This window comes from Vulpes lagopus, chromosome 4 (assembly GCF_018345385.1).
Source record: "Vulpes lagopus strain Blue_001 chromosome 4, ASM1834538v1, whole genome shotgun sequence".
Taxonomy (NCBI): Eukaryota; Metazoa; Chordata; class Mammalia; order Carnivora; family Canidae; genus Vulpes; species Vulpes lagopus.
The window spans coordinates 46,420,731-46,443,183 of record NC_054827.1 but is presented as its reverse complement, the minus strand read 5'-3'; the positions used below and the strand labels follow the sequence as shown (position 1 = coordinate 46,443,183).

Here is a 22,453-nt window from a genome sequence, read left to right as displayed (position 1 = left end):
CTACATGGCCGACCTCTGGGAGTGGCCCAGCGACCGCCCAGCTGTTCCCCCACCCATGGATGCCTGGCAGCTGGCAGCCTGGGCCTGCCTGCTGATGTCCCCCACAAAGGCCAGGGGCCTTTCCTCCACCTCCCTCCGTGCCTCCCCTCTGCCCGCAGCCTCTTACTTCATCTCAAACACAGCTACTACAACACATTTTATTTCACTGGAAAAATCTGTATGAAGAACCAAACGTGGTTCCTGTGAAGAAAACATTTAGCACAGCTTAAATAAAAGTTAGGAAGGTGGGAGGGTAGGAGGGCCCTGCCTGTGCTGGCTCTGGCACTACCTCGCTCTGGGGCCCAGTGATTGAAATCCCAGTGTCCCAGGGAAGTCTCGGCCCTCACAGTAGGCCTTGGGAGCACCTGTCAGGTGTGAGCCCTGCTGTGGCCCTTAGCTAAAACGTATGGATACACAGAATGCAGACAAGGCTGCAATGCTGGTCATACACAGGCAGGAGCACTTCAACCAGGAAGTAAAATATATATAATTTATCAAAAAATAGTTCTAATATATAGAAAAACATCTCAATCCTCCGAGGCCTCTGCCCTTCTTAACATTCACAAAGCCACTGAGCTAACCCAGGACTAGCGAGGGACAGTGAGGCAGGGCCTCCCCGGTGGGGCATTTCAGCCGCCTACCGCCTAAGTAAACAAAAAGAAGTTAAAGGAAGGGCAGAGGATTTTTCACTTGCTCTTTTTTGTGACAGGATGGAGTGGAATCACTGGAGGTGAGAGGCAAGATTTAGTCCCAGGGCAGTTTTGACTCTGAACAGGCCCCAAAACAGACCTCTGAAAACCTGGACCAAACCGAGGACCCGGTCCTCGGTCCTCGTGAACCAGTGTGAACGAGTGGTTGATGTGAATGCTTTGTTGCCATGGAACCAATGTGGCTTATATACTGTTTTCATTTTTTTTCCCTCAAAATCCAGGTGGATAAGGTATCAGGTGGGGAAAGTACCAAGTAATTGAGGTGATGGGGAGGGATCATATGGAGAGGATACTACACCAGCTTCTTGGCCTCAAAGAAGCTTTTGAGGTGACGCATCTGCCAGATTCCAGTGAGGAGGAGGATGGCTGTCTGAGCAATGGACCACCACAAGACCCTCTGGTTGGTGCTCTCACTGGTGAGACGGAAGCGCTCTTCACGATACTGCGTGGGACAACGAGCCAGGATTAATATGCAAGAAAAACGGTTCCCACTGTCATGAGACCCCTCCCTCCTGCATAGAATTTGACTTTGGGACCAAATGCCTGCTGAAACGCTGCCCCAGGCTCCCCAGGCAGCACCCCAGGAGAGGGATGTGCTGCTCCTCCAGGAACTGCGCTCTCCTCACACTGTCCACCCCAGTCTCAGTGGCTGAGCTCCCGGGAAGGACATGCCCTATGCAGAGACTTCCAGCAAGCACAAAGGTCAACTGCCACGTCTCCGTACAGTGACATGTGCTCACCCTCTGGTAATCCTGCTCCTTCTGGATCTGTTCCACTTGATCCAACAGCTGGCGAGCTCGGAGCTGGAGCTCGGTCAGTTTGTCCTTGGCAGCGATCTCGGGGTAGTTGTTGGCATGCTCCCCAACCTGGATGTCCAGGTGCACGCGCTACAAAGAAAGGGGGTTGGAGCCCCAAAGCCCTGAGGTCGGAAGCCCTCCGACTCTCAGTTCTGGGCTAGGGAACCTACTCCACCCCTGGCTGTGGGACAGAAGTGCAGCACCTGTCTCTTTGATTGTCCCTGGTCACAAAGGGTCACAAGTGATGGTGGCCATTCACTCAAAACTTGGTGGAATCGGGGACAGCTTCCGGGATGTGGCCGGAGAGGCCCTTCTCTTACCAGTCTGCCGCCAGCGAAGAGAGCCATCCTGGTGGAATTAGAGTGCAGGCAGATCTGATGGTCGCCGGGCATGTGGGAAGTGAAGGTGAAGCGGCCCTCAGAGCCATACTGTCGGGACAGCACCACCTGCAACGGAGCACACCGTGACAGGCGCTCACTGCCCTGTCCCCACACGTCTCCCGAGCTGCCCCGACCTCGCATGTGCCCCGCCCTGTCCCTGCGCGTCCCTGGCCCCGCAGGTCCCCCGGAGCTGCGCGGACCACTGCCCTACCTTGCCCTCGGGGTCTTTCACCTCCACGTGCATGCCCAGGCCGGGGGTCGAGGGCAGGAAGACCTCCTTCTGCTTGTCCCACATCTGCGTGCGGTAGTTCCCTGCGGAGCACACACAGCCGTCACGACCCGCCTGCTCCGGCCGGCTCCCACTCTCCGCGGGGCGCCGCGGCCGCGTCTGGGAGACACGCAGGCCCTGTCCTCCCTCGCCCCGCCTGACCGATGACCATGGTCTCGTCGGGGATTTCCTCGATGAAGCAGCGCTTCTCGGTCTCGCCGATGTGGAAGTAGAGTCCCCGGGCGCCAGCTGCGCACAGCGCGAGCAGCAGCAGCGCCGGTCGCCCCATCGCCCGCCGCCACCCGCCAGACACCTGCCAACGCGCGCCCGAGGCCCGTCGCGCATGCGCGCGCCCGAGCCCCGGTCCAGGAGACGCAGCTGGGCCAGGCGCTGAGTGCGCATGCGCTATGGCGGGCGCTCTGCGTCCGTCTCGCTCCGCCCGTCTTCCAGGCCAGGCAGCTCTGCCGAGAGGAGAGTGCGCATGCGGGGGACGCCCGGGGCTCCTTTCCGCTTTCCGGGAGCGACGCTTTGCCCGACACCTACCTACGCGTTTCCTCCGCCCTGCGCGTGCGCAAGCCTCTGCCCGGCTTCCCGGAGAGGCCGCGCAGCCAGCGTCGGAGCGCGCATGTGCGGGTTCGTTCGCGCCCCGCCCCTCCGCCGACCGGACCTGGTGGGACTTCACACTGGACCCGGGTCGCGGGGGGCAGAGTGTCCCAGGCGGGAGAAGGAAGGGCATGGGGGAGGGGTCCAGCACTGGGGTAGGAGTCTGGGGACGAGGGAGCCCGCGCGGGAGGCGGGCCGGGGAGCGGCCTGAACTGGTGGGGCTGTGACCGCCGGGCGTGACCTGCGACCCTGCGGTTGTGCTGGGCTTTTCCTAACACTTGCGTGCGTGGTAGGCACTCCCGGGGCGGGGGGTGCCAGGGACTGCGCTGACCTCCACGAAGATGCGTGGAGCGGGGACAGATGCGACAGGGGTCCCTTCGTCGTTTCAGTGGACACCGCGGGCCTCGCGGCTTTCCGGCCAGCTGTCGGGCTGCCCCCGCCCCGTGCCCCAGGTGAGGCCTGCGAAAGCCCTGGCGCCGCGCTCGACGCTGCTCTTTCTCCCATAAGCGCTGGGACGGAGCCAGAACAGCATCCTGGCCAATAAAGGCCGTTCCAGACGCAGCAGTTCTGAGGACCCAAAGCCTCCGTTTACAGCTGTCTCCTCCAGAAGCTGAAAATGGGGGTCTGGCATAGAGCCCCTTGATTTTAAATATGGGCGTTTGGCTCAATTGCGTCTACTGGGATGGACAATAGTCTGGCCTCATTCTGCATCTCATCTCCGTTCCAACCTGGGGTACCGTCTGGGGTTAAGGGACCTGACCTGCATGCTGTTGCGGCTTCCCCAACCCTATCCTCCCGCCCCGCCCCCCGCGCCCCCCCCCCCCATGAACAAACTGGTGCAAAAGGAGACTGAAAATCTGAGCTAAGAAACGGAGGGAGAGTTCGAAAAACAATGAGTGGGGTCAGGTGGCGTGTTTGCTGGGCCTGGTCACACCACCTCTCCTCTGGGGCACAGGGAGCCCAACACCAAACCAGAACATCATTGCTGGCCATAGAATCACAGCAGAGCACGGGTGAAGCTTTGCTTTAAATTTCTCATAGAGAATTTCCAAAAACAGTGAATAGTTAGAATGAACTTTCATATACTCATCACCCACCTTCAACAAAAATCAACTTTTGCCAGCCTTGTTTCATTTCAGCATGTTTTCCCTAAAGTATATTAAAGTGCATTTTTTCTGCATATACATCATTTTGCCTATAAATACTTGAGTATCTGTAACGGATGAGGACTTTTAAAAATACCATATTCATGGGGCACCTGGGTGGCTCAGTGGTTGAGCATCTGCCTTTGGCTCAGGTCGTGACCTCAGGTCCTGGGATCAAGTCCTGCATTGGGCTCCCTGCGGGGAGCCTGCTTCTCCCTCTGTCTCTCTGCCTCTCTCCCTGTCACTCGTGAATACATCTTTAAAAAAAATTTAATACCATATTAACATCCAATGAGGTTAAGTAATCCTTTGATGTCCCCTAATACTTAGCATATGTACAGTTTCTCCCATCGTCTCAGGCTTTAGATTGTTTAATCGGTGCAAATAAGGTAAATTCACTGGGTCAGGGACGTAGCTCCTAAATCTTCATGGTTGATGACCACAGTGCTGTTTCTTACTGAAGCAGCTAGACCCCTGGGCTAGAATCCTCTACATTCTGGGTTGGGCAGATTGTATCTTAACGTGTCATTTCACATTTGTGTCTGTCCCTGCGGTATCTTGTAAACCATTAGATCAAGAACCAGGGAGGATTTGCAGTAAAACTAAACGTGTCTGCATATGTTGCAATCATTACCCCTTAACGTTCAGATCGTAAGGTTTCCAAGTTCTCTGTGCCCTTTTAAAACAACCCCAGTAATCTTAAGTGGTTTCCTGGTTTTCTATTTTGTACACTGCCTGCCCTACACACAAAATCTGCCATTTACGGGGCACCTGGGTGGCTCGGTGGCTGAAGCACCTGCCTTTAGCTCAGGTCATGATCTCAGAGCTCCAGGATCAAAGCCCTGCATTGGCTCCCTGCTCAGCAGGGAGTTTGCTTCTCCCTCTTACTCTGCTGCTCCCTCTGCTCATGCTCTTCCTCTAATCTCTTTTTTTAAAGATCTGCCATTTATCCAAGGAATCCTGATTCACTTTGGTGAGAAATGGTATTTATACTTCTAGTTGTTTTTTTTTTTTTTCAAAAGAACCCTAAAATTTGTCCTAATTGATGGGTAATCTTAAAGAGATTGCATTACCCACAGTAGAAAATCTACATTAGGTCATCTAAATCCCCAGGCCTGAAAACTTTTCCCCTCAACAGTGGTGGGTAATTTCTGTCAACATTTTCCTAAGCCAGTTGCCCCTTCACTCAATATCACTGAGCAGCTATTATTGTGTCTTTGTTCTAAACTCTGGGGACACAATGGTGAACAAGACAAAAATCCTTGTCCTCATGGGTTTATTTTGATTACTGCCCTTCAATACAATATAACATGTCAGATTGAGATAGGTGTCAAGGAGGAAAATGCAGCAGGGAAGAGGTTAGGGACTGTAGTGGGTTGAATGGTGCCCACCCCCAAAAGACATATCATGTGTTGAAATCTCTGGAACCTGTGAATGTGACCTTACTTGGAGTCTTTCCAAATGTAATCAAGGACCAGATGCAATAATCCTGGATTATCCACGTGGGCCCTAAATCCAGTGACCAGTGTCTATCACAGAGACACCCACACACCCATAGGATGACTGGTATAAAAACCAAAAAGAAGAGGCAGCCCTGGTGGCGCAGTGGTCTGGCGCCACCTGCACCCCGGGGTGTGATCCTGGAGACCCGGGATCGAGTCCCACATCGGACTTCCTGCATGGAGCCTGCTTCTCCCTCTGCCTGTGTCTCTGCCTCTCTCTCGCTCTCTATGAATAAATAAATCTTAAAAAAAAAAAAAAAAAAAGAAAATAAGGATTGGTGAGGATGTGGAGAATTAAAACCTCATGAACTGTGCGCAGCATCATACATGGTACAACCACTATGGGAAAGAACATGGGTGTACAAGAAATTAAAACTAAAACTACCATATGACCCAACAGTCCCATTCTGGGTAGATCTCTAAAAGCACTGAAGAAGAAAAAAATTAAAAGCAGTGAAGATAGGACCTTTACTTTTTTTTTTTTTAAGATAGGACCTTTAAAAGACACAAAAGCACTATTCACAGTGGCCAAGAGTAGAAGCCACCCAAATGTCCATTGATGGATGAGCAGATGAGAAGTAAACAAAAGTGGCATATACACATCACTGAACATCATTCAGCCTTCAAATAGGAAGGAAATCCTGCAGTGCCACAGCACGAATGGACCTTGGGGACATGATGCTCAGTGAAATAAGCCTGTCACAAAATACATGCTGTACGATTCCACTTACAAGAGGGTAAATAAAGGGGGGGAAGGAGGTAGAGAGGGAAGGAAGGTAGGGGAGGGGTAGGGAGAAGGGGAGTTGTCTAATGGATAGTTTCAGATTTGTAAGACGAAAACAGTTCTGGAGATCTGTTCCAACAGATCTGGAGATCATAATGTCACTGAACTGTACACTTAGAAGAGAGAGATGTACAGATAAAAGGACATGGCCATGGGATCACAGAGGTAGACATTGGACAGAATGCAGCCACAGCCATGGATGCCTTGAGCCACCAGAAACAGAGACAAACAAGCAAGAAAATCTCTCCTCCTAGAGCCTCTGGAGGAAGCACAACTCAGCTGACGTCTTCATTTTGGACTTCTTCTCTCTAGAATCTCATAACACATTTCTGTTGTTTTAATCCACCATGTTTGTGGTAATCTGTGGCAGAGACCAAAATAGGAAGTGTCTGGTTAGCAGCAGGGTGGGGTACAACAGTGTGTCAAAAGGTGGCTCATGGAGAAGATGCCATGTAAGAGAGGCCTGGGGCGCCGGCCACATAGATACTTGAAGAAAGAGGAAGAGCCCCACCTCAAGTGGAAGGTCAGAGGAGCAAGCCTTGGGGGCGGGGGACAGTTGGAGGAAATTGGAAGTGGGTGGGCCTCCTAGGCCACTTCAAGGACTCCAGCAAAGGAGAACTCCTGATCAAGGAATGACTTGATCTGATTTGAAAATTATGATCCTGTCCAAACAGCTGATACTATAAAATCATAGGATCAAAATGCTGTTGTAGGTAGTGTTCAATCTAAATCAGGTCTTTTGGGATCCCAGGGGGCTCAGTGGTTTAGCGCCACCTTTGGGCCCAGGACGTGATCCTGGGGTCATGGGATCAAGTCCCACGTCGGCTTTCCTGCATAGAGCCTGCTTCTCCCTCTGCCTATGTCTCTGCCTCTCTCTCTCTCTGTCTCTCATGAATAAATAAATCTTAAAAATAAATAAATAAATCAGGTCTTCTGTCCCATCTTGCAGTTCACAGAAAATTTAATCCAGAATATGGAGCAAATGGCTTCAAACTTCCAAACACTGAAGAGAAACAAAAGTGAGGGAAATATATTGAAAACCTGTGCTGAAAAGAAAGGACGAGAGAGGCTGGAAACACTGCATGAGGGTGGACACCCCTGGGCCGGAGTGTGCCAGAATGTCTGTCAGCCCTCCTCCTGCTGCCATCTGCAGGCTGCCCCTTCTGCGAAGCAGTGGGACGCGCTTCCCCGCCAGGAACCTGGCCTGGCGCTGTGGCCTGTGCTGCCGAATCCACGGCAGTGCAGCCGCCAGGGTCCACCCCTGGGAGCTTGGCGGTAATGAGTCTCAGCCTGCCCTGGGAGGCCAGCAGCCACTGGGAGAAGGCTGATTGGATTGATTGGATCCTCCAATTGGCCTCCTCCCAGTGGCTGTTCCCCCCCACCCCAGTTCCAGAGAGGCTGCCCTGGCCAATACCACAGTGGACAAAGGTAAGCTATCCCCACCAGAACCATGCTGTCCAATTATGCAACTGGTAAAAATGAGGGTGCTCTCTATGAACTGATATGGAAAGATATGCAGCATGGAATGCCCAGTTACGACAGCGAGTGTGCAGTAAGCTGCTAGCATGGCGGGTTACCTACAGTAACACCCAGTCAGCCAGCACACGTCAGGATGGTTGGACTGATTCAAGTGCAGACATACTTTCCTGGTTGCTCCATGGCCATGCCCCAGTCCCTGGGTTCTCTCTATCTCCGCTGTCTACCCCAAGAAAACAGACACCTCACTGTCCCGTGATCCAGTGAATACAGAGTTGCCCCTGGCAGGGGATGGGGTCTGGCAGACCAGCAGATAATCAAGTGGGTGCAAACTACACATCTTTCAATGTCTTACTGATTTCTGAACCATGTGAATGTCACGTATTTAATAACGTAGAAATTTAAAATTTTTTTCAAAGAAAAAAAAGAATGGAAATTTTCTTGGCGGCTTTCCCCCCAAATGAATCAATAATTAATTCAGAATTTTTAATATAATGCCTATTAACATTAGCCTTTGAGTTTGATTTAAAAATGAATTAAATTAAGTCTTTCTTAGCTTTATTAAGGTATAGTTGATATAAAAAAATTACATATATTTCATGTACTATCTTGATGACTTTGGGACATATGAACACTCATGATGCCATCACAACCAAATACTAAACATATCCTCACATCAAAATAAATGAGTAATTCTTCTACAATATTAAAATATATATATACAAAGTTTAAAAACTAAAGCAGGGACGCCTGGGTGGCTACGCGGTTAAGCATCTACCTTTGGCTCAGGGCATGATCCTGGAGCCCCAAGATTGAGGCCCTCGTTGGGCTCCCTGCAGGGAGCTTGTTTTTCCCTCTGCCTGTGTCTCTGCCTCTCTCTGTGTGTCTCTCGTGAATAAATAAAATCTTTTTAAAAATAATAAAAACAAAAACTAATGCAGTGCTACCACCATTCTGTTTTCTGGATTCCAGGGGCTGCCAATTGCTAGCTTGTTGGTTTGTCCTAGAATGTCAGCTCTGTGACAACACAGAGCCCGTCTCCTGGGTTTGCCTCATCCCCAGAACCTAGGGCCAACTCGTACAAACATTTTTGAATGAATGCAGAACGTACACTTGATGAAAAAGCACACAGAGGGGATCCCTGGGTGGCTCAGCAGTTTAGTGCCTGCCTTCGGCCCAGGGAGTGATCCTGGAGACCCTGGATCAAGTCCCACGTCGGGATCAAGTCCCACATTGGGCTCCCTGCATGGAGCCTGCTTTTCCCCTCTGCCTGTGTCTCTGCCTCTCTTTCTCTGTGTCTTTCATGAATAAATAAATTTTTAAAAATCTAAAAAAAAAAAAAGAAAGAAAAAGCACACAGAGCAAAACCCATAGGATGCAGTGAACACAGTGTGCAAAGGAAAATTGTAGCTGCAAATGTCTACATTAAAGCAAAAGATAGATAGCAGGTCAATAACCCAACTTTGCACTTTGAGAAACAAAAAAAGAAAAAGAGCAAACTACACCCAAAGCTAGTGGAAGGAAAGAATAATAAAGATTTAAATAGAGATCAAGAAAAAGAATAGAAAAACAACAGTCCGTGGAAGTAGAAGTTGCTTCTTTGAAAAGATCAACACTGACAAACCTTATGTTAGGTTGACAAAGAAAAAAAGAGACATAAATCATTAAAATCAGAAATGGGCAATAGAGACATTACCAGTGACTTCACAGGAGTTAAAGGGAAAATCCCTTGAAACACACATTACCTAGAGCGACACAGTAAGGACAGGCCCAGGACCCGGTGCTTTGCTGTTGAATTCCACCAAACGTGTAAAGATGTATCCCCAATCCTGCATAAACTTCTGGACAAACTGAGAACATGCCAGCATCACACTGATGCTAAGACCAGACAAAATATCACAATAAAGGAACATTAGACCAATTTCACTTACAAATACAGATGAAAAAAAACCTCAGCAAAATACTAGCAAATCCAAGAGTACATTAAGAGGAATGTATATCATGACCAAGGGGAATTTGTCCCATCCATGCAAGGATGGTTCAACAGAAGAAAATCTATGTCACAATAACATTAATAAAATGAAGGGAAGAAAAAACACATGATTACTTCAACCGATACAGAAAAGGCATTTAACCAAAATCAAACACCCTTCCATCATCAAAAACTCTAGGAAAATTAGGAATAGAAAGGAATTTCCTCAATATTATAAAAAGCATCTATGAAAATCCCACAGAAACATCATACTCAGCAGTGAAAGGCTGAAACTTTTCCCCTAACATCAAAAACAAGACAAGGAGGCCCAGGGCTTCCACTGCCATTCAAGACTGTCCTGGGTTTTCCAGTTAGATCAGTTAGACAAGAAAAACAGAACATATTCAAACCAGAAAGGAAGAAAAATTATGTTCACAGATGACATGATCCTACATATGGAAAAAAAAATCCCAAAGAATCCAAGAGAAAGCTACCAGACCTCATGAATGAATCCAGTAAAGTTGCAGGGCACAGTATCAGTACACAAATCAACATACCAGAAATGAACAATCAAAAGGAAATTAAGAGAGCAATTCCACCTACAAATGCTGCCCAGAACAAACACACTAGTAGTAACTTTAACCAAGGTACGAAGCTTATACCCTGAAAAGTAAAAATACTAAAGGAAATTAAAGAAGACTGGAAGACTTGATATAGCTAAGACCTCAATACTGCCCAAAGTGGTCTACCAATTCAACATTCCCTCTCAAAATTTCAACAGCTTTTTTTTTTTTTTTTTTTTTGCAAAAGTGGTAAAGCTAATCCTTAAATTTATATGGAATTACAAGAGGTCCCAAATAGCCAAAGCAATCTTGAAAGAACAAAGTTGCAGAATTCACACTTAACGGATTTCAAACTTACTACAAAGCCATAGTAATCAAAACTGTGAGGTGCCGGCATAAAGACAGACATAGGAACCAATGGAATAGAATTGAGAGTCCAGAAATGAACTCAATTGATTTTCAAAGAGGGTGTGAAGTCCATTCAATGGGGGAAAGAATTATCTCTTCAATAGATGGTGCCAGGACAGCTGGAGTTCCACACATAAAAAGATGAAGTTGAACCCCTGCCACAAATCAAACACAAAAAATTAACTCAGAATGGATAAACCACCTAAATATAAAGGCTAAAACTAGCCAACAGACACATGAAAAGATCCTCAGCATCACTGATCCTTAGGGAAATGCAAATCAACACCACAATGAGATACCGCTTCACACCTGTCAGGTCAGCTATTTCCACAAAGCCAAAAAATAACAGGTGTTGGCAAGGACACAGAGAAAAGGAAATCCTCATGCCCTGCAAACTGGTGCAGCCACTCTGGAAAACAGTATGTAAGTTCCTAAAAAAAAAAAAAAATTAAAAATAGGGGCACCTGGGTGGCTCGGTGGGCAAAACCTCTGCTTTCAGCTCAGGTCATGATCTCAATGTCCTGGGATGGAGCCCCCATTGCATCAGGCTCTGTGCTCAGAGGGGAAGCTGTTTCTCCCTCTCCCTCTGCCCCTCCCCCTGCTGGTGCTGTCAAATAAACAAAATCCTATTTAAAATTTAAGAACATTAACTTTAGAATTATAATAGAATTACCCTAAAATCCAGCAATTCTGGGTATTTATTCAAAGAAAACAAAAACACCAATCTGAAGATATATGCACCCCCTACATTCACTGAAACTTTATTCACAACAGGAAAGATAACAGAAGCAACCTAAGTGTCCATTGACATACAGAAGGAGAAAGATGAGGTGGGGGGACGCACATGTGGGCGCACACATGTGAATGTTATTCAGCCATTAAAAACAATAAAATCCTACCATTTGCAACAACGTGGGTGGATCCACGTTGTTTACAGAGTAAGTCGGAGAAAGACAAATGCGACTTCACTCCTGTGTGGAATCTATAAAGCAAAGGAACAAACAAAACAGACGCAGATTCAGACAAGCTGTTGGTTACCAGAGGTGATGGAAGCGGTTGGGAGCGGGCACAATAGGTGAAGGGGATTAAGGGGCACCTATTTTTCAGGGATAAATGTTTTTTTATTTTTAAAGATTTTATTTATTTATTCATAGACACACAGGCAGAGACACAGGCAGAGGGAGAAGCAGGCTCCATGCAGGGAGCCTGATGTGGGACTCGATCCCAGGTCTTCCAGGATCACACCCCAGGCTGCAGGCGGCACCAAACTGCTGCGCCACCAGGGCTGCCCAGCGATAAATGTTGATGTACAGCACAGGAAGCACAGGCAGCGACCCCCTCATAGCTTCGCATGACAACAGAAGGTAACTAGACTATCGCGGGGATGGGTATTTTTTTTTTTTTTTTTAAGATTTTATTTAAGAGAGAGAGGGGGAGAAGGGGTAGGGAGAGGGAGAAGCAGACTTCCTGCTGAGCAGGGATCTGGGCCAGGACCTGGGGCTCCCTCCTGGGACCCTGAGATCATGACCTGCGCTGAAGGCAGAAGCTCAACCAACTGAGCCACCCAGGCGCCCCTGCAGGGCTCCATTTCCTAATGTATAAAAATATCAAGTCACCATGGTATACACCTGAAATTAATGCTACACTCTTAAGGCAATTGTACTTCAATCAAAAAGAAAAGATAATCACCCAGTTGTTTTTTTTTTTTTTTTAAGATTTATTCATAGAGACAGAGCGTGGGGGGGGGGGGGGGCAGAGACACAGGCAGAGGGAGAAGCAGGCTCCATGTAGGGAGCCCGATGTGGGACTCGATTCCGGGTCTCCAGGATCACATCCCGAGCTGCAGGAGGCGCTAAACCGCTGCACCACCCGGGCTGCCCTCACCCAGTTTTTTTAAAAAGCTAAAGCCAGGGTCCCTGGTTGGCTCCGGTTTAGCGCCGCCTTTGGCCCGAGGTGTGATCCTGGAGACCTGGGATCGAGTCTCGCGTTGGGCTCCCTGCATGGAGCTTGCTTCTCCCTCTGCCTGTGTCTCTGCCTCTCTGTCTCTCATGAATAAATAAAATCTTTTAAAAAAGAAAATAAATAGTAACCAGAATGTAAGTAAGTTGGGACCCTCGCATCTTGCTGGTGGGGACGTGATGCGGCCGTGGCAGGCGCTGGAAAACCCAGCTAGGGCTCCCCTCCCAGGTACACACACAGTAGGGGTGGACACCCGTCCCGCACTCCACGGGTGCTTGTGGGCCAACCTCACCGCAGCACCAGGCACAAAAGCTCAAACATGCAAACGACCCCAACAAGGAATGGGCACAGGAGCGGCAGAGGAGCCACAGGACGGACTACTCTCTGCTCGTAGAAATGGCAATCAGGTCGCCCGGGGGCTCAGCGGTTGCACGTCAGCCTTCAGCCCAGGGCGTGACCTCGGGGTCCTGGGTTCGAGTCCCACGTCGGGCTCCGTGCATGGAGCCTGCGTCTCCCGCTGCCTGTGTCTCTGCCTCTCTGTCTGGTTAATAAATAAAATCTTTAAAAAACAAAACAAAACAAAAAAGGGAATCCTGACCCCTGCTCCAACGTGGACCCACCTTCAGCACATGCTCAGTGAAACAAGCTCCGAGACAGGAACCGCACCACCGCACCCGCACGGGGCCCAGGGACAGGAGTAGCGAAGGGTACTGGGAGTGGTTACCGCTCGGACGGTCCCCACTGGCCCCCCATCCCCAGGAATACCCCGACCCCATGGCCGCCCAGCTGCCCGCGCACAGCGCTCTTCCTTCCTCACGGGAACGACCTCCGGAGGGAAACCGCACTCGCACACGCACTCGCCACTCCTCCCCCGGCGGCCACCCGGCGTCGGGGCCGCAGAGACCCCGCCCGCCCACTGCAGGCCCCCGGCCCACGCCACGACCACGCCGGCGCTGCTCTGTGACGTCAGGCCACGCCCGAGCGGCCGGGGCGGGCCTTCTTCTCCAGGGGCGGGACTGCGTGCTGACGCCACACGCCGGGGCGGGATCAAGAGTTTGGTGCCCCGGAGTGGGGTGTCGGCGCCTCATTCGGGTGGAGCCGAGCCGGGGACAGGTAAGCGCGCGCTGCCGCTGGGCCTGGGCTGGTGCGGGAGGACCCGCGCCCTCGGGCAGGAGGCGGGGGGCGTGGCAGAGGGCGAGGGCGCCGCAGCCTCGTTGTCGCAGGCGCCGCGGTGACAGGGAGTGAAGCCGGATGGAGCAGAGCTGACGGCGGGAGGTGGGCGGGACGGGGCCTGATGGACGACCGTGGCAGCCAATGGGACGGCGAGGGCCGTCTGACGGGCGGAGATTGGCGGGCGCTGGCGCGCGCAGACGTCGCGGGGGGCGCGCAGTGGCGCGCTATTGGCTGTGTGGGGCGTGGGGTGGGCCTCGCGGCGGATGTGAGGGAACGGGCGCCGCGGGCAGGGTGACCCCCAAGGTCGGGGAGGCGTCACACGGGAGCCGCCCGGCGCCGTCCTCTGCCGGCTCGGAAGGGTGGCGCGCCCTTGATGGAGCGGCTGCGGGCCGTGGGGCCTGCTCCGCCCGCCGCCGCCCTGGCTGCGCGCCCCGGGAGACGCCCTTGAGAAGACCGAGGGCAGCACCCCGAGGACTCAGTATCCCTCCGGACTCAGTACTCCCCCGTACTCCACTTTCTCCTTACGGTCCTGGGGAGACGCCCTTGAGCACACCACCCGCAGCACCCCACGGACTTAGTACCTCTTCGGACTCAGACTACTCTTTACTCCTTCACCCTGTGGTCCTGGGGGGATAACCTTGAGGGCAGCACCCCCAGGACTTAGTACCTCTCCGGACTCAGTACTACTCTTTACCACTTCTTCACCCTGTGGTCCTGTGGGGACAACCTTGAGCACACCACCTGCAGCACCCCGAGGACTTAGTACCTCTCCGGACTCAGTACTACTCTTTACCACTTCTTCACTCTGTGATCTAGGGGGGACGACCTTGAGCATACAACCTTCAGCACCCCGAGGACTCAGTACCTCCTCTCTTCCCTGTGGTCATGGGGGATCGCCCTTGAGCACACCACCAGCAGGACCCCAAGGACTCAATACTCCTGGACTCAGTACTCCTCTGTACTTCTTCTTCATCCTGTGGTCCCAGGGGGACATTCTTGAGTACACCACCCACAGTGCCCCAAGGACTCAGTACTCCTCCAAACTCAGTACGTCTTACTCCTTCTCCCTGTAGCCCTGGGGAGATGCCCTTGAGCACACCACCCGCAGCACCCTGGGGACTCAGCACCCCTCCAGACCCAGTACTCCTTTCCCTCTTCCCTGTGATCTTGGGTATATGCCCTTGAACTCACCATCTGTAGGACCCCAGAGACTTAATACCCATCCTTCTCTCTGTGGTCCTGGACACCACCCAGACTCAGTACTCCTCCCTAGCCCTCCTTCTCCCAGATGTCCTGGGAGGATGCCTTTGAGCACACCAAACCCAGAGCCCCTTGGACTGTCTACTTCTCCAGACTCAGTACTTCTTCTTACCCCTCCTTCTCCCAGTGGTCCTGGAGGGATGCCCTTGAGCACAACACCCACAGCGCCCTGTGGACCGTCTACTCCTCTAGACTCAGTGGTCCTCATTACTCGTTTTTCTCCCAGTGGTCCTGGGGGGACGCCCTTGAGCACACAACCCACAGCACCCCATGGACTGTCTACTCCTCCAGACTCAGTACCCTTCCTTACTCCTCCTCCCAGACATCCTAGGAGGATGCCTTTGAGAACACCACCCACAGAGCGGCATGGACTGTCTATTCCCCCTAATTCAGTACTCCCGCTTACCCCTCCTACTCCCAGGGATCCTAGGGGGACGCCCTTGAGCACACTACCCACAGCACGCCATGGACTGTTTACTTCTCCAGACTCAGTACTCCTCCTTACTACTTCTCCCAGTGGTCCTAGGAGGACGCCCTTGAGCACACCACCCCCAGAGCCCCACAGACTGTCTACTCTGCCAAACTCAGTACTCCTCCTTACTTCTCCCAGTGGTCCTGGGGGGACGCCCTTGAGCACACCACCCACAGCGCCCTGTGGACTGTCTACTCCTCTAGACTCAGTACTCTTCCTTTGCCCTCCTCTTAGACACCCTAAGAAGATGCCTTTGAGCACACCACCCACAGAGGCCCATGGACTGTCTACTCCTCCAGACTCAGTACTCCTTCTTACCTCTCTTTCTCCTAGACGTCCTAGGAGGACGCCCTTGAGCACACCACCCACAGAGCAGTGTGGATTGTCTACTTCCCCAGACTCAGTATTCCTCTTTGCCCCTCCTCCCAGTGGTCCTGGGGGTACACCCTTGAGCACAGCACTTGCAGCGCCTTGTGGACTGTCTACTCCAGGTTCAGTACCCCTCCTTACTCCTCCTTCTCCCTGACGTCCTAGGAGGACGCTTTTGAGCACACCACCCACAGAGCCCCTTGGACTGTCTACTCCGCCAGACTCAGTACTCCTCACCCCTCCTCCCAGTGGTCCTGGGGGGACGTCCTTGAGCACACCACCCACAGAGCCCCATGGACTGTCTACTCCTCCAGACTCAGTACTACTACTTACTTCTTCTCTCAGATGTTCTAGGAGGATGCCTTTGAGCACACCACCCACAGAGTGGCGTGGACTGTCTACTCCCCCAGACTCACTACTCATCTTTACCCCTCCTCCCAGTGGTCCTGGGGGTACACCCTTGAGCACAGCATCCGTAGTGCCCTGTGGACTACTTCTCCAGGTTCAGTACTCCTCCTTACCCCTCCTTCTCCCAGTGGTCCTGGGGGGACGCCCTTGAGCACACCACCCACAACGCCCTGTGGACTGTCTACTTCTCCAGTCTTGGTACTCCTCCTTACTCCTCGTCCTCCCACTGGTCCTGGGGGGACGCCCTCAAGCACACCACCTGCGGCATACCATGGAATCAGTACCCATCTTTCTCCCTTACCTCATACCCATTCTTCTCCTTGCAGTCCTGGGGTGATACCTTTGAGCACACCACCCATACTTCCCTGGGGACTCATTACCTCTCCAGACTCAGTACTCCACCTTACCCATCCTTACTCTGTTCCTGGGGAGACACCTTTAAACACAGCATCCACAGCACCACATGGATCCCCTACTCCCCCAGACTCTGTACTCCTTCTTACTTCTCCTTCTCCCTGTAGTCTTGGGGGGGACACCTTTGAACACACCGCCCCGGAGATTCAGTACACCTTTGGACTCAGTACTCCTCCTTACCCATCCTCCCTGTGGTCCTGGGGAGACACCCTTGAGGAGACCACCCACTGTACCCCATTGGCTCCATACCCCTCCTCCTCCCTGTGGTCCTGGGGAGACACCCTTTAGCACACCAACTGTACCACCCTAGGGACTCAATACTGCTCTAGACTCAGTACTCCTCCTTACCCATCTTTTTCCCTGCAGTCCTGGGGAGACGCCCTTCAGCCCACCACCTGCACCATCCCAGGGACTTAGTACCCATCCTTCTTCCTGTGGTCCTAGGGAGACACCCTTGAGCAGACCACCCAGAGCACCCCATAGACTTTGTACCCATTCTTCTTCCTTTTGTCCTGGAGGGATGCCCTTGAGTACACCACTTGCAGCAGCCCATGAACTCACTACCTCTCCAGACCCAGTATTTCTCTGTATTCATTCTCTCTCTCGTGCTGGGGGGATACTCTTGAGCACACCATCTGTAGCACCTAGGGTACTTAGTACCCCTTCAGATTTAGTATTTCTCTGTATCCATCCTTCTGTCTGTTCTAGGGAGACATCCTTGAGTGGACCACCCATAGCACCCCAGGGACTCACTAGGCTCAGTACTCCTTTCTGTCCATCTTTCTTCATGCACTCCTGGGGTGACACCCTTGAGCACACCACCCCATGTACTCAGTTCCCTTCCAGACTCGGTACCCAACCTTACCCATTTTTCTCCTTGTGCTCCTGGAGTGATACCCTTGAATGTACCACCTACAGCACCCTGTGGACTAAGTACCCTTACGGACTCAGTATCCGCTTTACTCATCCTCCCTGTGTGCCTGGGGAGACAACCTTGAATGCACCACCTGCAGTACTCCAGACTCAGGACCTCTCTGGACTGAGGACTTCACCTTACCCGTTCTTCTCCCTGTGGTCCTGGGGAGACACCTTTGAATGGACCACCAATAGCATCCTGTGGACTCAGTATCCCTCCAGACTCAATACTCTTCCTTACTCATTCTCCCTGCACTCCTGGGGGGATGCCCTTGAGCACATCACCCACAGTACCCCATGGACTCAGTACCCATCCTTCTCCCTGGGATCCCTTGAGCAGACAACCCACAGCACCCTGTGGACTCAGTACTTCTCCAGACTAAGTACTTCTTTGTATTCATCCTTCTCCCTGTGGTCCTGGGGAGACTCCCTTGAGCAGACCACCCTCAGTATCCCATGGGCTTGGTACTCCTCCAGACTCAGTACCCCACCTCATATATCCTTCAACCTGCGCTTTTGAGGAGATGCCCTTGAGTGGGCCACCCACAGCCTTTCATGGACTCAGTTCCCCTCCAGACTGAGTACCCTCCCTTACCCATCCCTCTCTCTCCATTCCTGGGGGGACACCCTTGAGCAGACCACCCACAGCAGCCCATGCTCAGTACCCCTTCAGACTCAGTATCCTGCATACTCATCTTTCTCCCTACACTCTGGGGAAGACACACTTGAGCAGAGGATCCACAGCACCCTGTGAACTCAGTACTCCTCTGCACCCACTACCCCACCTTACCCATCCTTCCTGTGCTCCCAGGGGGACACCCTTGAGCGTATTTAATCTCCACAGCACTCTGTGTACTCGGTACCCCTCCGTAACCTGGACCCTGCCATATCCATTCTTCTCCCTGCACTCCTAGGGTGATAACCTTAAAAATATTTAATGTTCAGATCATGCTGTATATTTAGTACTCTTCTGGACTCAGCACCCTGCCTCCCCCATCCTTCTCCCTGAGGTCCTGGGGTGACGTGCTTAAGTGTACCACCATGCAGCACCTGTGTACTCAGTACCCCTCCATCCTCAGCACCCCATGTACCCATCCTCTCTGCACTCTTGGAGTGACGCCCCTAAGCATATTTAGCCTCCACAGCACTTTCTGTACTTAGCACTTCTCCGTACTCAGTACCCCACGATTCCAATCCTTCTCCTTGGCGCTTCTGGGGAGCCCTTGAGCAGACCACCCTGCATCACCCACAATACTTGTCCTTTTTCTGGAGGTTGGATGGCCTGTGATGAGATGAGGCACATTTCTTGTAGTAGCACACCACTAGTGTACCTCTTCTGCCTCATGGAGCTGCCAAACAGAAGTGTAAGTTGTGTTTCAAGACTCAGTAGAATCTGGGGGCATCGGCGTTGGTGGTGTAGGGGTGAGCATAGCTGCCTTCCAAAATGCAGTGGAGAAGTGGTAGTTGCAGAACAGAGGACAGATGAATCCAAGGCCTGAGGAGTGCCCTCTGTTTTGGTTTCTGTGTGCCGTGTCCTGCAGTCCCGTACTGTGAAGCAGGGACTGGAGGCATACTTCCAGGCTCACTGCTCCAAGCAGCTTCAGGACCAGTGACCTGGAATGAAGCCTTGTTCATGGAAGAACAGCGTGACAAACAGTAGCAGTAGGTGTGACAGTAAAACTACAGTGTTTTCATGTGGACATGCTTTATGTGAAAGTACGCAGTACAGTTCTAGCTTTGCAAATTAGCCAAGGACTGGATCTTGGAAAGCTGGAGAAAGATCAGAGTTTTCGATAACTGAGAGCACTTTCCACATTTCAGTTTTTTTCCTTTGCAAAACTTTAGAGATACAACTCGTGTGCTGTGCCATTCACTCATTTAAAATGTACAATTAGGGCAGCCCCGGTGGCTCAGTGGTTTAGCGCCGCCTTCGGCCCAGGGCCTGATCCTGGAGACCCGGGATCGAGTCCCATGTCAGGCTCCCTGCATGGAACCTGCTTCTCCTTCTGCCAGTGTCTCTGCCTCTCTCTCTCTGTCTGTCATGAATAAATAAATAAAATCTTTAAAAAGTAAAATAAAATAAAATGTACAATTAGGTTGCCTGAGTGGCTCACTAGGTGAAGCATCTGCCTTCAGCTCAGGTCATGATCCCGGAGTCCTGGGATCTAGCCCCGCATCAGGCTCCTCTGTTTGGGCTTTCTCTCTGTCAAAATAATAAATAAAATATTCTATAAAAAAATAGAATACACAAAGGATTTGTAGGGTATTCACACTTATACAGCCATCGCCACAGTTCAGTTACTTTTAAAAACTAATTTCAGGGGTCCCTGGGTGGCGCAGCGGTTTGGTGCCTGCCTTTGGCCCAGGGCGCGGTCCTGGAGACCTGGGATCGAATCCCGCATCGGGCTCCCGGTGCATGGAGCCTGCTTCTCCCTCTGCCTGTGTCTCTGCCTCTCTCTCTCTATCATAAATAAATTAATTAATTAATTAATTAATTAATAAAATAAATAAAATAAGATAAAATAAATAAAATAAAGTAAATAAAATAAAATAAATAAAATAAAATAAATAAAATAAAATAAAAAATAAAAACTAATTTCAGGGGATCCCTGGGTGGCGCAGCGGTTTAGCGCCTGCCTTTGGCCCAGGGCACGATCCTGGAGACCCGGAATCGAATCCCACGTCAGGCTCCCGGTGCATGGAGCCTGCTTCTCCCTCTGCCTATGTCTCTGCCTCTCTCTCTCTCCCTGTGTGACTATCATAAATAAATAAAAATAAAAAAAAAAACTAATTTCAGAAGCATGAATTTCTGTGGGTCTCATTTAAATTTGCAGTTTATTAACTACCAAACTTTTACCATGTTTATTGTATGTATATTATACCTACACAGTTGTGTACTTGTGTACATATCGGTCTACTTTTAACCGATCTCACTCCTCTTTGCCCCATTAAAAAAATACTGTACTATGTACTTTTTAAATTTTTAGATAGTTTACTTTGGGATAACTGCAGCTATTGAGATTTATTTTGATTACTGTACCTATAAATTTATCATATGCAGTTACAACAGATAGTGCAGAGAGATCCCAGCACCCCTTTACCTGGTTTCCTCAAATGGTAACATTTTGCAAAAACTAAAGTATGGTATCACAACCAGGTACTGGCATTGGTACCAGCCAAGATACAGAATATTTCCCTCATCACAAGGATCTCTCCTGTTGCCTTTTTATAGCCACATATTCTTTCCTCCTGCCTCCATCTTATTAGCTTCTGGCAGCCACTAATCTACTCTCCATTTCTCTGATTTTGGCAAATGATGTGTGTTATAGAAAGAGAATCGTAAGGCACATAACTGTTTGGGATTGGCTTTTTCCACTCCTCATAATATTCTGAAGATGAATGCAGCTTTCTGCCTGCATCAGTAGCTCTTTTTTATGCCTCCAAGCCAAGAATACACCACCACCCATTAAAGGACATTGAGTTGTTTCCATTCTTGGACTATTACAAATAAGGCTCCTAGAAACATTCATATGCAGGTTTTTATGTGAACATAAGTTTTTCTCTCTCTGGGATAAATGCCTAGGAGTGCAATGACGAGGTCATTCGGTGGCTGCATGTCTGGTCCTTTAAGAAATAGCCAAAATTTCCATGGTGGCTGTGCCATTTTACTCTCCCACGGGGAATGTATTTACGATCCACTTTCTCTACATCCTTGCCAGCATTTCGTAATGTCACTATTTTTTTTTTTAATTTTAGCCATTCTAATAGCTGTGTAGCGATGTCTCGTGGTTTCAGTTTACATTTCCCTGATGGCTAGTGATGTTGAACACATTTTTGTGTGCTTATTTGCCATCTGTATAGTGTCATGTTGTTTTGCCCATTTGGTCTTTTGCCCATTTTATGATATGTATATTTTTTAATGTTGAGTTTTGAGAATTCTTTATATATTTTAGGCCTTTGTTGAATATGTGGTTTGCAAATATTTTCTCCTCTTTTGTAGCTTGTCATCTCCTTAAGATGTTTTGCAGGGCAAAAGTTTATAATTTTGATGAAGTCCAGTTTATCAATTTTTGTCTTTTATGGATTGTGCTTTTAGCATCAAGTTTAAGAACTCTGCTAGTTCTAGTTCCTGAAGATTTCTTGTTATGTTCTTTTCTATAAGTTTCATGGTTTTTTGTTGCACATGTAAATCTGACTCTTGAGTTAATTTCCGTATAAGGTATTAAGTTAGTTTGAGATGTGTTTGTTTTGTTTTGAGAGGAGGTTGCCAATGAATATCCAACTTATGCTATTTGTTGAAAAGACTATTCTTCCTCCATTGAATTGCTTTTGCAGTTTTGTCCGAAATCAGTTGTGTTTGTATGGGTCTATTTCAGAGTTCTCTATTCTGTTACTAGAATTTTTGTTCATCTTACCATCAATACCACACAGTCTTGATTACTGCAACTACATAATTTTGAAGTCAAGTAGGTTGGTTCTTCCCACTTTATTCTCTCTTTTCAAAATTGTTTTAGCTAATCTAGTTCCTTTGCCTTCTCCTAAAAATTTTAGAATAATTTTAACCTCTATCTACAAAAAATAAGTTATTGGAGTTTTGATAAGAATTGTATTATACTGGTATATCAGTTTGGTAATAATCAATATCCTGACCATGTTCAGTGTTCCAATCAGTGAACATGGTGTGTTTCTCCACTTATTTAGATTTTTAAATTTTTTCATCAGTGTTTTGTAGTTTTCAGCCTACCTGCACATGTTTTGTTGGACTTAAAACTAAATATTTCTTTTTAAAGTTTTTCGGCTTTCATGTATTTGGTAATAGCATATAGAAATACTGTT

The 22,453-nt window shown here is 49.8% G+C and overlaps 2 protein-coding genes across 2 annotated transcripts in view; one reads left to right on the top strand and one right to left on the bottom strand.

Annotated features, from left to right (window-relative positions):
• Nucleotides 1–183: 183 nt before the first annotated feature.
• Nucleotides 184–2,556, bottom strand: TMED4 (transmembrane p24 trafficking protein 4). The gene is made up of 5 exons (XM_041751613.1): nucleotides 2,357–2,556; nucleotides 2,138–2,238; nucleotides 1,867–1,992; nucleotides 1,490–1,636; nucleotides 184–1,191 (listed from the first exon to the last, which is right to left on the bottom strand). The coding sequence occupies exons 1-5, from the start codon at nucleotides 2,481–2,483 to the stop codon at nucleotides 1,042–1,044; spliced, it is 651 nt and encodes a 216-aa protein (XP_041607547.1). The 5' UTR covers nucleotides 2,484–2,556; the 3' UTR covers nucleotides 184–1,041.
• An 11,045-nt stretch (nucleotides 2,557–13,601) lies between these two features.
• Nucleotides 13,602–22,453, top strand: part of OGDH (oxoglutarate dehydrogenase) — a 67,185-nt gene continuing 58,333 nt past the window's right edge. Inside the window, exon 1 of the mRNA XM_041751600.1 lies at nucleotides 13,602–13,719. The gene's annotated coding sequence lies outside the window, so the exon portion shown is untranslated. The remainder of the gene's footprint in view (nucleotides 13,720–22,453) is intronic.